The following is a 16,005-nucleotide window of genomic DNA, read 5'->3' on the forward strand; positions in this document are numbered from 1 at the left end:
CCACTTCTGGCTTTTTTCTTTTTGCTTATGTGGTGCTGAGGAATCGAACCCAGGGCCTCAGGCATGCAAGGCAAGCGCTCTACCACTGAGCCACCTTCCCAGCCCAAGGATGACAGTCTTAAGAGGGGAATACAAAGCCTTAACACATATGTGCATCTGATTGCATAAGGTAATATTTATCAAAATGAACTCCAGGTGTGGAAACAAGAGGTTTTTCCCTTTGTTGCTGTTTTGTTTTCCTTTTGTCTTGTTTATGTCTTTGGAAGGGTAAATGGGGGTACAAAAATGGTGAGACAGGGTGAACAAATGAATCAGTGATACTCACTAAACACTATGTTAAAAATGAACTACATAACTTGAGGATGGGGATGAGGGAAAAACTGGGAGTGAGGAAAGGGTTAACACTGTTCAAAGAAATGTACTCTCTATCTGACTTATATTACTGCAACCCTCTGTACATCTCTTGTACAATAACAATAAAAGTGCATACAAAAAGAACAGTTGAAAATAAATGATCAAAAAGACACTCTACCAAAACATCTTACTTTTTTTTTATATTTCAAAGAAAGGCAAATAAGCCAGGTGCTGGTGGCTCACACCTGTAATCCTAGCTACTAGGGAGGCTGAGATCTGAGGATCATGGTTCAAAGTTAGCCCCAGCAGGAAAGCCAGTGAGACTCTTATCTCCAATTAACCACCAGAAAACCAGAAATGGAGCTGTGGCTCAAAGGGATAGAATGCTAGCCTTGAGCAAAAAAGCTTAGGGACAACACCCAGGCCCTGAGTTCAAGCCCCATGAGGGACAAAAAAAATTAAATATGGGCCAGGCTCCGGTGGCTCACGCCTGTAATCCTAGCTACTCAGGAGGCTGAGATCTGAGGATCAAGGTTCAAAGCCAGCCAGGGCAGGAAAGTCCCTAAGACTCTTATCTCTAATACACCACTAGAAAACCAGAAGTGGTTCTGTGGCTCAAGTGGTAGAGCGCTCGCCTTGAGCTGAAGAGCTGAGGGACAGCGCCCAAGCCCAGAGTTCAAGCTCCATGACCGACCAAAAAAAAAATAAAATAAAATAAATAAATAAATAAATAAATAGTCAAAATCCCATGTTGGATAGCATGGCAACAAATCTACAAATCAACTCATGTAGGTGTCAAAACTGTTTTTGTAAGTAAATTCATGAATCCTGAACATTATTATGGACACCTAACAAAATATAAAGCCTTCTTTTTAGTTTGGATAATATTTTCTTTTATTGTGAGTCTCTAGTAATGAAAGATGAAGCCCAAAATGGCCACTTCACTTGTTCTTTTCCCTGAGTCAGGTAAGTCAATACCACACCAGGCCCTTACTCCTTGTTTCTAATCATGTGTAAAAAGAGAGGGAGATTTAATTTTTTAAACCAGAGTGCAAACAACAAACATTTAAAAGAACTGTAGCATGTAAAGTCTTTACAACAGTAATAAAATATTTTCATCTTTAATATTTTCACTTGATCTGATATGTTTTAGGCCATAATCTATTTCAATAGTAAATAAATTTTCATGACTCACTTACTCAATCTTTCTTGAATTTCTACCATCAAAAGCACTCACTGATGTTAAATGTTGTTTTAAACATGTTTGAAGGATAAGACAGTATTAAAAATAGCTGCAAAAAAAAGGCTGCAAGTTTCTGAAAAGGAGGTTAGTAAAAAATGGAAGTTGTGGGAAACAATATTAGGAACTCCTAATATTGTTATGGTTCAAGCACTTGTATTATAAGCACAACAAAATAAATTTTAACCTTAAGACGTATTAAGAATTATGTACAGCTCTTGGAATATAGACGTAAATCCTCAACATGGCCAGCCTATGAGTGCTACTTGACTTTCTACTCCATCTCACACATCTTTCCACACTTTCCCTCTCTTTACTTCAGTCACAATGGCCTTCATCCAGTTTCTAAATATTCTACAATCTTTCCTACCAAAGACTCTTTTGTGCTATTTCCTCTGTCTAGAACAATCTTTTGTTTCACATTTCAACCTCAAAATCAATTACTCAGAGAAAAAGAAACTGTATCTCTCATAACAAAGCAGTTAGCTCTAAGATACTTAGTAACCAATATTAGTCATTTAAAATTTATTTTAATAGAATTCACCAGCATAATATGAATTTTATCATACTATAAAGAAATATATTCCTAGGGCTGGGAAGGTGGCTCAGTGGTAGAGCGCTTGCCTTGCATGCCTGAGGCCCTGGGTTCGATTCCTCAGCACCACATAAGCAAAAAGAGAAAAGCTGGAAATGGCACTGTGGCTCAAGTGGTAGAGCATTAGCCTTGAGCTGAAGAGCTGAGGGACAGCGCCCAGGCCCAGAGTTCAGGCCCCACGACTGGACCCAAAAAATATATATATATATATAAATATATATATATATTTATATATTCCTAGTAGGGCACTGGTGGTTCGTGCCTCTAATACTAACTACTCAGGAGGCTGAGATCTGAGGATTGTGGTTCAAAGCCACCATGAACAAGAAAGTACCTGAGTCCCTTATCTCCAATTAACCACCTAATAGCTAAATATAGATCTGTGGCCCAAGTGGTAAAGAATTGACATTGAGGAAAAAAAAAAAGCTGAGGGCAGCACCAAAGCTCTGAGTTCAAGCCCCAGGACCAGCACAAAAAAAATAAAAAGCTGCAGATGTTAGAAATACACACATAAAGCAACAGTCACAAACCAAAACATATATTCCTGTTATTTTTTATTTGCTTATTTTTAAGGTGTATCAACTATAACATATACCCAGAAATGTATATTCTTTACTACTAGTCTGTTAATGAAATACTGTTGGCCAATAAATTCACATATGTGTATCATAAGGTTTCTTAAAGACTTATACTACTTGCAGTATTCTCTTCAGTGTCAAGAAATAAGTCATTCTGGTGGCAGATGATCCATCCATCCCATTCAACTCAGAATATTTCACATTATGAAAGTGTTATGACCTAATAAACAAGTCTAGATTCTAAAATCCATTTCTTGATGACCTAATGTAAGAGGACAAGAGAAGGGCCATAAAAAGAGGTGCCCTTTCTTAAGTTCTGCATTTTTAATGTACAACAAGCTTCCTCTGGCATATGAATGTAGGTGAAGACACATAATTTGTAGAATAATAGGCACTAATATTACATGCTGCTTCAGTTCTGTCATTTTTCCAATCCATCAAATTGATTAATGCTATAATAACTCTATGCAAACCTATCATTTGTACACTAATGAAGTCAACTCAGTTTATCCTTAGGCAACTAGATTCCAAAAAGCTTATAGATGTCATCTCTTTAGCCCAGCAAAACTATTTAAACAGTATAATATGAAAGGAATAAAAAACATGCGTATCTTATGTCCAAATTTGGATGGCCTTCTGCCAAAGGTGTAAATGCAAATACTACTAAAATAGCAAAATGCTCTAAGAGCACTTGGCAGTTCTTAAACACGTACAAGTTATTACAAGACATATGGAAAAAAGAAGAAATAAGTTTGCTAAGCCGACATAGATACTATACTGATAATCTCAATGAAAACATACATAAATTTAAAGTCATATAGTTTTAGGCAATTACAATACTAACGTTTCATTTAAAATAAATTTAAATATGACTAGATTTAAAATACAATATGGGACTATTTTCTATAAATAGAAAAACCAATATTATACAATATGACCGCATCAGTATTCCTCAATAAATATAAAAACAAGGGAAGAAAATCCTCAGAGACTCCTTAAAATATACTAAAGCAATTTAATTGAAAACAGATTATTAAATGTCCAAAATGTGCCTCTGACCATAAAAATAAGATAAAGGTAAAGTGAAATTGGTCAGGATAAACTGTTTACATGTCTGTAAATACCACAATGAACCTCACTTTATAAAACTAATGCATGTTAATAAATATTAAAGATAAATATGCCATATAAATTATACCATATGGTCTAAATTCACTGAATGAGTGAGAGGCAAGGACAGAAGTGAGAACAGTGGTTGTCAATCATTTACAACACAGTAAATAAATGCAGGTGGTGTTGGGGGAAAAATCTGGATCTTGAAGTCAGACACACATGGGTTTTCCTCCTAATTCTGTAACTTACTGAGTAACCTTGGCAAGTTTAACCTTTTTTGCCTCAACTATCTTACTAGAAAAAGTGGTAAATATAAGGTGTCTCATAAAGCTGTTGAAAGAATAAAATTAGATAAATGCTATACATCCCCTATATAATTGTTGATTTAAACACTAAATCAGGAGTATGTATAAAACCTATAGAAATATTCTTGAAGAAATAACTAAATCTGCCTGAGGAAGATAGGAAGTTACAAAGGAGATGAAATCTAAATCTAGTCCAAGCAACATTTGGAAGAAAGGCAGATAGAAGGTGGGGAGCAAGGAGAGATATGAAGACGTTTGGTGAACCCCTACTAATTCAGTCTTAGGAATAAAAGATAAAATGCTTCAGCAGCCGGGCGCTGGTGGCTCACGCCTGTAATCCTAGGTACTCAGGAGGCTGAGATCTGAGGATCGAGGGTCAAAGCCAGCACGGGCAGAGAGACCGTGAGACTCCTATCTCCAATAAACCACCAGAAAACCGGAAGTGGCGCTGTAGCTCAAGTGGTAGAGCGCTCGCCTTGAGCTGAAGAGCTGAGGGACAGCGCCCAAGCCCAGAGTTCAAGCCCCACGACCGACAAAAAAAAGCTTCAGCAAAGGCTTCCTGAATTAGCCATCTCCCTACAGATTTCTATAAGATAATCTACTCTTTATTGAAATTACCTATTTCCATAAATGTATCCTACCCAAGAATCTAAGCTTACCAAAAGCAAGAATTGTGTTATTCATGTTTGTACCTGTAGCATCTGTCAGAGGACATAACACAAATTATTTAATTTAATTTCATTGTGATGTACAGAGGGTTTACAGTTACATAGGGTAATAAGTACATTTTTTGTTGAACATTGTTACCCCCTTCCTCATTTTTCTCCCACTATCCCTCCCTGCCCCAACTCCCCCCTCCCCCGCCACAAGTAGTAAAGTTCATTTCCAACCTACTGTCTTGTCAATATTGCTGTTGCATGAGTTCACCCTTTGTCCTTGTTTCACATTTTTGTTATTCTCCTTCCTTTCCCCAAATCAGATAAACGTATACATAAGTCACAGGGTACCAGAATCAAAAACAGTGACTACAGGAGGTAAACCAAAGGGGTGAAAAAAAAAAGAAAAAGAAAAAGCTTCATACAGTACATTAAAAACAACATCATCAATAACAAAAAAAAAACTCAACTTCTTGTTTCCATAACTTGGAATTCATTTGAATTAGCATCATTTCACATGGTCATATGTACATAGTTATGGAACTATTGTGATGCTCTACTAGGACTATGCTAGACATATACTAATTATTACAAATGAGGGAAACCAAGAAGCCTATGTTTCTTTGGGTCTGGCTTACTCCAAGTCTTTCCATTTCCTTACAAATGTAGTGATGTCATTCTTTCTGATACACATACACACACACACACACCACCACCACCACATTTTCTTGATCCATTCATCTACTGAGGGGCATCTGGGTTGGCTCCATTTCTTAGCTATGGTAAATAACACTGCAGTGAACATAGTTGTACTGGTGGTGTTAGTGTGGCCTTGTTTATGATCATTTGGGTAAATGCCCAGGAGTGGGATTGCTGGGTCACAGGGGAGCTCTATGTTTAGTCTTTTGAGGAACCTCCATAATGCTTTCTAGAGTGGTTGAACCAGCTAACATTCCCACCAACAGTGTAGTAGGTTCCCTCTGGCCATATCCCTGCCAGCATCTACTATTTATTACTTGTTTTCTTGATAATGGCCATTCTAACTGGAGTGAAGTGGAATCTCAATGTGGTTTTGATTTGCATTTCTTTTATGGCCAGAGATGAACATTTCTCCATGTGTCTATTGGCTATTCTTATTAATAGGGTGGTTGGTTGAGGATTTTTTATTGGGGAGTTTAATTTTTTTGAGCTCTATGTTTTTTTGGTTTTTGGGTTTTTTTGCTGGTAGTGGGGTTTGAACTCTGGACCTGGATGCTATCCCTCAGCTCTTCAGCTGAAGGCCAGCACTCTTCCACTTCAGCCACAGTACCATTTCTGGCTTTCTGAGTGGTTTATTGGAGACAAGAGTCTCACGGAGTTTACAGCCTGGCTGGCTTTGAACCTCGATCCTCAGATCTCAGCCTCCTGAGTAGCTAGGATTACAGGCGTCAGCCACTGCCTGGCTTCTATGTATATTTTTGATATGAGGTCCTTGTTTGTTGTATAACTAGGGAAGATCTTCTCCCAGTCTGTATGTGGGCTTTCTATTTATCTTGCTAGCTATGGTCCTTTGCCATAAAGAAGTTCTGCAGTTTAATGCAATCCCACTTATCCAGCCTTTCTTTGATTTGTTGGACATAACACAAATTAAATATTTGGTAAGTATATTCTGTAAAAATGTAAGCAGAAGTTTTTCCATGTAAAGCTTGAAAGATATCTGGCACTAAAACATGCTGTAACTCTGAAAATAAAATCTCTGAACCAAATTAAAGAAGCTAACATCTCAACAACTAAATTCAACAGCAAAAACTCAAAAATTCACTTTTTCTCCGAATTGTTCAATGGCTCCTAACCAGAGGGAATTCAAGGCCAGCCTCAGCTATTATATAGTGAATTCTAGGCCAGTTTCTCTCAAAAACAAATAAAAAGAAGTTCTTAGAGATAAAAATATATAATCAGCACAAAAAGTTGCTATATAAACACAATGAAATACATTTTATGGTCTCTATTTTGCTTAACACAGTTATAGTCAATGGGGATTGTCATAACAAAAATGGTTGTTTTATTGAAAAGAACCTTTCTTTTCATTAACCAATAAGATTTCATTTTTATTACCGAGGTAAAAAATTTTCAAAACCATGATTCATTTAGAGCATACAAAGTAAGGAAAGTATTCAAGAATAGAGAAGATCATTTACAAAGCAATAAAAAATTAAAGCATGCATTTCTCTTACTGGCAAGGCAAATACATTTTCTTCTACATAGAAATGAGTATAGTTAAATTTGCTGAATATTGTAACTTGTCTTTGAACCAAAAAATGAAAAGCCTGAATGTAATTCATCTGTCTCTATTTAATATCTTCAGTCCATCTGAAAACTGCTTAAGACATCTTTTAATGTTTGAAATATGTTAAGTTTGATGATGTTTTCTTTCCATTTTCTTTAAGCTAACAATAATAATTCAAAAGTCCAAAATTTTTCAAAGTCCAAAATTTTTCACAGAAAAAAAAACAGACAATTTTTACAGGGCATTCATCACCAAAATCTTTTATGTTCAAAGCTAAAAATCATGGGGTTAAGGGTCCATATTTCAGTGGCTCTGGAATAGACCTCCAGCACCAAAAGCAAAAGTATCAAATCATGAAATTATAATAAACCTTACAAGAAAATTAAAACTCATGTGTGTGTGCGTGTGCATGCACGCGCGAATGCACACTTTGCTGAAGACCAAACCCATAGCATTACACTTGCTAGACAGTGTTCTACCACTGAACTACATTCCGCTTTCAAGATACTTACATAAAGGTCCCATAGAATCCTGTAAAACTACTTTCCTAGCTCATATTAGAGATGAATGCCACTGCTAAAATAAAGTCATTAATAAATTAGAGTACCCAGATACTCACATGAAATAAACAGAATTTTCCAAGTACTATTTCTTAACCTGTGTAGTTAAATTAGTTTCTACATAAAGACTAGAATATAGCACAGTGGCAGAGCAATTGCCTAGTATAGCTCAAGACCTTGAGTTTGACTTCTAGCACCACAAATAAAATTAAATAACAAAAGACATATTGCACAGATATCAAAAGATTACTAAATTACAAGTATGCTAAACTTAACTAACATGTTTAAAGTACAGCAAAGCATCGAGGTACAAATTCAGGAAAGCCTTTGAAATGTAACATCTTCAAAAGACCCTTTTACTTTAAAGTGAGTGGTCTTGAGCAATAAAATATAGAAATTTCTGTTTATTAAATATTTATTTTGAGGCTGGGAAAGTGGCTCAGTGGTAGAGCGCTTGCCTTGTATGCATGAGGCCCTAGGTTGGATTCCTCAGCACCACATAAGCAAAAAGAAAAAAGCCGGAAGTGGCACTGTGGCTCAAGTGGTAGAGCACTAGCCTTGAGCTGAAGAGCTGAGGGACAGTGCCCAGGCCCAGAGTTCAGGCCCCACAACCAGACCCAAAAAAAATTTTTTTTATTTTATATAACTTCATATATATTACATACACATTGTAAGTATATATATAAGATATATTACTCTCCTTTAATAAATATGGAAACTAAACACCAGAAAGCTCTACCCAAGAGAGTAGGACAAAAATTAAAGCTAGTCTTACATCTCAGTTCTTACTTCAAAGACCATATTCATTAATATTTATTCTCTTCAATTTCCTGATCTAAAAAAATAATATCTATGAAACAAAATCAAACTACTGTTAGCAATTATATAAATAAACTATTTAGCCCACTAGCTCAAAAAATGGAAGCTTACTCTCATTGTCAGTAACCAACTGTGGCAAAGTCTAACAGGCATCTACCGCAAGTTTCCGTGTGTGTGTGTGTGTGTGTGTGTGTGTGTGTGTGTGTGTGTGTGTGTGTGTGTGTGTGTGTGTGTGTGTGTGTGTGTGTTTGCTGGTACTGGGGCTTGAACTCAGGACCTAGACACTATCCGTGTGTGTGTGTGTGTGTGTGTGTGTGTGTGTGTGTGTGTGTGTGTGTGTGTGTGTGTGTGTGTGTGTTTGCTGGTACTGGGGCTTGAACTCAGGACCTAGACACTATCCGTGTGTGTGTGTGTGTGTGTGTGTGTGTGTGTGTGTGTGTGTGTGTGTGTGTGTGTGTGTGTGTGTTTGCTGGTACTGGGGCTTGAACTCAGGACCTAGACACTACCCTGAGCTTTTTGCTCAAGGCTAGTACTCTATTACTTTAGCCACAGCTCCACTTCCAGCTTTTCTGGTAATTAATTGGAGATAAAAGTCTCATGGACTTTGCTGCCTGGGCTGGTTTTGAAGTGCAATCCTCAGATCTCAGCTTCCTGAGTAGTTAGGATTACAGGGATGATTACAGGTGCCTGGCAACAAGTTTCAATTTTATAATGAAGATAAACATGATTATAATGAGATGTGAGTATAAAAGGGAAACTGCACAGGGTGGATCAGTGGAAGGGGAAAAAAGAAGAGATCTGAGGGGTAAAGAGAATACAAATAATGAGTGCATATATATAACATTTATAATTACATTTAAAAACTGTATGTATATGTGTGCATGAATATTAGCATAATGAAATCCAGTTTAAAAAAAATAAAATATGGCCAGGCGCTTGGTGACTCATGCCTGTAATTCTAGCTATTCAGAAAGCTGAGATATGAGGATCACAGCTCAAAGCCAGACCAAGCAGGAAAAGTCCGTGATACTCTTCTCTCCAATTAACCACCAGAAAACTAGAAGTGGCACTGTGGTTCAAACTGGTAAACCATTAGTCTTCAGCAAAAGAGCTCAGGGACAGTGCCCAAGCCCTGAGTTCAAGCCCAATAACAGACAAAAAAAAATAAATAAATAAGTAAAAATAAGTAAAATAGGTATAAGTAGCCAAGGTATGATTAGAGCATACTCGATCAGCAAGAGTAGGAAGAGTCTGCTTAGTTGTTTTTAAAAAAAATCATGATAGGGCCTGGGAAGGTGGCTCAGTGGTAGAGTGGTGTCTTGCATGCATGAGGCCCTGGGTTCAATTCCTCAGCACCACATAGGCAGAAAAAAACCACAAGTGGCACTGTGGCTCAAGTGTTAGAGCATTAGCCTTGAGCTGAAGAGCTCAAGGAGACCACCCAGGCCCAGAGTTCAGGCCTGCAAAAAAAAAAAAAAAAAAAACATGATAAATATGACCAAAAGCACACATTTAAAGATGGGAAATAAATCCCTTAGAATAATTTGTTTTTTAAAGATAAATTACAAAATAATACTGATAATTAAATTAACTTTTTTATTGCCTCTATTCAGGTGTACTACAGGGATGTTTCACAACAGGTTTGAGTGATAAAAAAAATAGCCATTTTGTAGTACTGATGACCTGTAATTGGAGCTACTTAGGGAAGAGAGGTCTGGAAGATTAAGGTTCCAAGAAGGTAAGGCAGAAAAGTCCATGAGACTTTGCCCCATCCAGAAAAAAAGCAAGTATGAAAGAAGTTCAAGTTGTAAAGTACCAGCCACCAAGCAGGAGGCCCTAAACACAATCCTCAGTACTATTAAAAAATAAAAATAAGCGGGTGCGGATGGCTGAGATCTGAGGATCACGGTTCAAAGCCAGCCCGGGCAGGAAAGTCTGTGAGACTTTTACCTCCAATAAACCACTAGAAAACCAGAAATGGCGCTGTGGCTCAAATGGTAGAGTGTTCGCCTTGAGCTGAAGAGCTGAGGGATAGTGCGGCGCCCAAGCCGAGTTCAAGCCCTACGACTGACCAAAAAAAAAAAAAAAGAATTAAGTCCTAAGTCCTCACCAAGTTTAGACACTTCAATCAACACCTGATCCTGAAATTGCACTTTTTTCCTCCTGCATCTTCCACTCCTGATTTCCAGTCTTATGCCTTTTGTACTTGCCAGCCCCCACAGTAACAGCTGAGCTATTGTGTATGTACAGACAGATATACTACTGCTTCCATTTGAACTGACAGATACCACACCCTAAATATCAATCAGAAATAGACATAATTAGTTTCTTTGCCACAATACAATATAAAAATTTAAAAATAACTATCTCATTATAGACATGAAGAGCTCCCAATGATATATTACAAATAGGTTATAAAATGTGTACATTGTTATTTAAAATGTAAATACATTTTTAATTTAGGAAAAGGAATGCTATGGGTTTGTTCATCAACACTTTTAAGTATTTGAGAAGAGAATGGTGGTATAATTTTAAATGATCGTTACTTTATTCCTTACATTTCTGTTTTATTTTCATTTTATAGGATGACTTTACATCAGCAACAGCAGCATTAGAAAAATACAACTCTAACCTTTTTCTCATTTAACAGGAAAAAATATTAGATTGACTTACATATTCAAATGGTACACAGAGTCTTTTTTTTTGGGGGGGGGAGGGGCGTCCGGTCATGGGGCCTGAACTCTGGGCCTGGGCACTGTCCCTCAGCTCTTCAGCTCAAGGCTAGCACTCTACCACTTGAGCCACAGCACCACTTCCAGCTTTTTTTTTTCTGCTTATGTGGTGCTGAGGAATCGAACCCAGGGCCTCAAGCATGCAAGGCAAGCGATCTACCACTGAACCACCTTCCCAGCCCTACACAGAATCTTAACAAAGAAACAGAAGCTATCTCAGTAAAGTGGACTCTTCAGGCAAAGGGCAATATGTGCCAAGGATGGGCACAACAAATAGTTTAGAAAAGCTAGAGTTCAAGGAATGACCAGAAATAAGGCTAGAGTTAGTCATGGAAGATCTTATATGCCATGCTGCTCTACTAATGCGGTCCAAAGCCAGCCCAGGTGGGAAATTCCTTGAGACTCTCCAATTTGCCACCATAAAGGCAGAAGTGGATATGTAGCTTAAGTGGTAGAGCTCCAGCCTTGAGCAAAAAAAGCTAAGAGACAGCATCCTAAGTTCAAGCCCCAGTACTGGCATAAATAAATGAATAATAAGATAAAAATAAAAGCAGGGGCTGGGAAGGTGGCTCAGTGGTAGAGTGCTTGCCTTACATGCATAAGGCCCTAGGTTCAATTCCTCAGCACCACATAAGCCAAAAAAGCCAGAAGTGGCATTATGGCTCAAGTGTTAGAGCACTAGCCTTGAGCTGAAGAGCTGAGGGACAGTGCCCAGGCCCAGAGTTCAGGCCCCACGACCAGCAAAAATAAAACAAAAATAAAAAATAAAAGCAAAATTAGGTCATTAATCACTCATGCCTATAATCCTAGCAACTCAGGAGGCTAAGATAGAGGATCTTAATATTACCAGTAAAAGAATATTATGAATAGCCAGGCACTGTTAGCTCACAACTGTAATCCTAACTACTCAGGAGGTTATCAGGATCACAGTTTGAAACCAGACTAGGCAGGAAATTCCATGAGACTCTTATCTCCAATTAAGCACCAGAAAATATGGAAGTAGACCTATGGCTCAAGTGATTGGTAGAGTGTTAGTCTTGAATAAAAAAGCTCAGGACAATGCCCAGGCCTGAGTTCAAGCCCCAGGACCAGCACCAAAAAATAAAAAGAGAGAGATGGAAGTAGAGCTGTGGCTTAAATGGTAAAGCACTAGCCTTGAGCACCCAGGTCCTGAATTCAAACCCAGGACTGGCACAAATAATAATAGTAATAATAATAATCTTTTAAATTTAAAGAATTACAATCATTTAAACTACAAATGAAAATATGCCCAACTATAGTAATTCAAATAATTCAGAACTGTATTTCCTCCATCCACCACCAACACTCTTATCCTTACTACCCCAAAACTCCAAGGGAAAAAGTTATATGTTTTGCTTTAACTTTTTCTTAGCTTAAATACACATATTCTTATCTATGTAGAACTTAACAAGTTCATAAAATATATATACACACACACATATATATATTCTCCTATAACTTTTAACTTAATATAATCCCAGCTTTTAAGTCATAATATTTAGCAAGTACATCTCATTTCTAGTTATCTATAAAAATTGGGTATGCCATTGTTTTGTTTTTTTCTTTGCTAGTATCAGTATTTGAACTCTGGGTCTAGTGCTTGTGCAGCTTACTTGCTCAACTGATGTTCTACCATTTAAGTCCAGTGCGCACAAGCGCGTGTGTGCTCACGTACGTGTGTGTGTGTGTGTGTGTGTGTGTGTGTGTGTGTCCATCCTAGGGCTTGAACTCAGGGCCTGAGCACTGTCCCTGAGCTCCTTTGCTCAAGGCTAGCAGCACTCTACCACTTGAGCCACAGCTCCACTTTTTGGTGGTTAAATGGAAATAGGAGTCTTACAGACTTTCCTGCCCAGGCTGGCTTCAAACTATGATCCTCAGATCTCAGCCTCTTGAACAGCTAGGATTATAGGCATGAGCCACAAGTGCTTGACCCTCCAGCCTAAGTTTTTACAGGTTAATTTCAAGATGGAGTCTCACAAACCTTTCTGTCCAGGCTAACTTTGAACTAACTCTGAATCTCAGCCTCCTGAATAGGTAGGATTACAAAGGTAAACCACTGACATCTGGCTTACTAATACATTTATAATTTTAACTTTTGTAATTGACAAGTGTTTTGTCTGTATATACATTATGGAAAGATTAAATCAAACTACATCTCCATCACTTTTCTAACTTACCATCTTTTGTAATGAGAACATTAAAAATCTAATCTTTCAGCAATTTTGAAATGCATGTTATTAACTGTGGTCACCATGAAGGACACTAAAACTTGCTTTTCTGGTCTAAACCAGATTCGGAGCCCTTGATCCTCATCTCTTCTTTCCCCAGCCTCTGGCAACCACCTTTTTACTCTCTATTTCTTTTTTTTCTTTTTTTTTTTGGGGGGGTCCAGTCGTGGGGCCTGAACTCTGGGCCTGGGCACTGTCCCTCAGCTCTTTTAGTTCAAGGCTTAGTGCTCTACCACTTGAGCCACAGCGCCACTTCCGGATTTTTTCTTCTTGCTTATGTGATGCTGAGGAATTGAACCCAGGGCCTCATGCATGCAAGGCAAGCGCTCTACCACTGAGCCACCTTCCCAGCCCTTTACTCTCTTTCTTTTTTTTTGGGGGTGGGGGTCTGGTCGTGGGTCCTGAACTCTGGGCCTGGGTGCTGTCCCTCAGTTCTTCAGCTCAAGGCTAGCGCTCTACCACTTGAGCCACAGTGCCACTTCCGGCTTTTTTCTTTTTGCTTATGTGGTGCTGAGGAATCCAACCCAGGGCCTCAGGCACACAAGGCAAGCGCTCTACCATTGAGCCACCTTCCCAGCCCCTACTCTCTATTTCTATACAACTGATTTTCTTTATATTCCACATACAAGATGGCTCATACAAGTAGTTGTCTTCCTCTACCTAATTTCATTTAAAATAAAAATGTCCTATTCTATTCACATGGCAAAACTACCTTCTTTTTAGGGCAGTATAGTATTCCATATTGCACATATGCCAATTTTCCTTATCAATTTCATCCACTGATGAACACTAAGGTTGCTTACATGTCTTGGTTATTATGGATAGTGCTAAAATTAATATGGATACAAAAACCCGTTCGACAAACTTTATAAAATTTCCTGTTTCAAGTACACCTATTTATTCTGGTGACAATTTCATACTATTCTCATATTAAAAAAAAAAACTAAAGAAGTGCTAGAGAATTAAGATAACTCTATTAACTTAAATCTAGAATATATGCTTCACCTCCCCATATTCTCAGTATTTTTTGTAATAAATAAAAACCTCAACAAGCCGGGCGCCGGTGGCTCCTGCCTATAATCCTAGCAACTCAAGAGGCTGAGATCTGAGGATCGGCGTTCAAAGCCAGCCCAGGCAGGAAAGGCTGTGAGACTTTTATCTCCAATAAACCACTAAAAAACCGGAAGTATTGCTATGGCTCAAATGGTAGAGCGCTCGCCTTGAACTGAAGAGCTGAGGGACAACGCTCAGGCCCAGAGTTCAAGTCCCAGGACCGACAAAAAAAAAATAAATAAACCACCTCAACAAGAAAAGACAATTACAACAAGACAAGACAATTATAGATTGTATATCGGTCATATTCTGTCCTTCGAATCAAAGATAATTGCTTTAACGTTCAGATAAATTCAGACATTTCAATGAATCCTATGGAATGTTCCGTATGGCAGGCCGAATTGTGACAAGTGATGAAAGCACTCGAATTCTGACTGGTAACGACGGTAACGGGTAACGCTCAAGAACAGGCAACAGGACGACTCTTCCACGACAGCCACCTTAAACTTCAGGTCCCAGGAGGGAGACCGCCCACACTCCTACCCGGGCGAGGGGCACGCGCGGCCTTGTGGCCACGCCCCCAGCGGGACCCAGCTCCGGGCCGCCCGGCTCGTGACCACGCCCCCGCCTCCGCCCCGCCCCGGGCCCCGCCCCGCCCCGGGCCCCGCCCCGCCCCTGCCGGCCCGGTGAGGGCGGCACGGAGCCCCGCGAAGAAAGCGGGCGCGACTGCGGCCCCCGCGGCGTGTCCCCGGCACAGCCAGTGCTGCTGCGTCGCTCATCCGTGAGGTGAGGGCTGGCGCTCGGGGCCGCCTCCGCCTCCCGGCTTGGCTCCGCACGCAGGGCCGCCCAGAGCGCCCGCCGCGGCCCCGCCCCCGACCCCGGCCGCCAGCGTTACCTGCGATCTGCGAAACCAAGGCTTCCGCCACCAGAGACATGTCGGCCAGGGAGCCCCGCGCCCGGCTGCCGGCTCTCTGCAACCCTCGGCGCCCTCCTGCGCAACCTCCGCGGCTCCGGGCAGGGCACAAGTCTGGCCGGGCTCCGGCTCCGACTCGCCGAAACCACTTGGGCAGCAGCCGCGGCTTGGCCCCCAAGGTTACCGCCAGGTCCCGCCGGCGAACTTCCGGCGTAGTGACAGCCGCGCGCCGCGCTTCCGTCCGCCCCGCCCCACGTCCGTCCGACTTCCGGTCTCCCCGCGAACCTGTGTCGGCCAGGGTGCCCGAACCCTGCGGGCGAAGGAGCCGGAGGCCCGACGGTCCCATTAGTCTCCCACCTAGGAGACGCGTAGGTTTGGATGGCGTATCTGTAAGCCATGATTTGGGAACCATGATGAACCCGTAGGGCCTGCTTGAACACCAGGCACTCTAAAGATATTTGTGGTAGGTATGGAACACTGATAGTGCTGTCAGCTCTGGACGAGGACCCTAGCTTGGCTCCCGGACTCCGCGGAGGTCCTCCAGCCCACGGGACTTCCCTCCATTCCACTAA

The 16,005-nt window shown here is 40.2% G+C and overlaps 1 protein-coding gene across 1 annotated transcript in view; it reads right to left on the minus strand.

Annotated features, from left to right (window-relative positions):
• Positions 1-15,638, minus strand: part of Mtx2 (metaxin 2) — a 50,339-nt gene extending 34,701 nt beyond the window's left edge. Inside the window, exon 1 of the mRNA XM_042694178.1 lies at positions 15,416-15,638. Coding sequence (XP_042550112.1) covers positions 15,416-15,455 — 40 coding nt within the window. The 5' untranslated portion in view covers positions 15,456-15,638. The remainder of the gene's footprint in view (positions 1-15,415) is intronic.
• Positions 15,639-16,005: the final 367 nt, after the last annotated feature.

This window comes from Dipodomys spectabilis, unplaced genomic scaffold, assembly GCF_019054845.1.
Source record: "Dipodomys spectabilis isolate Male_0828 unplaced genomic scaffold, ASM1905484v1 ptg000174l, whole genome shotgun sequence".
Classification (NCBI taxonomy): domain Eukaryota; kingdom Metazoa; phylum Chordata; class Mammalia; order Rodentia; family Heteromyidae; genus Dipodomys; species Dipodomys spectabilis.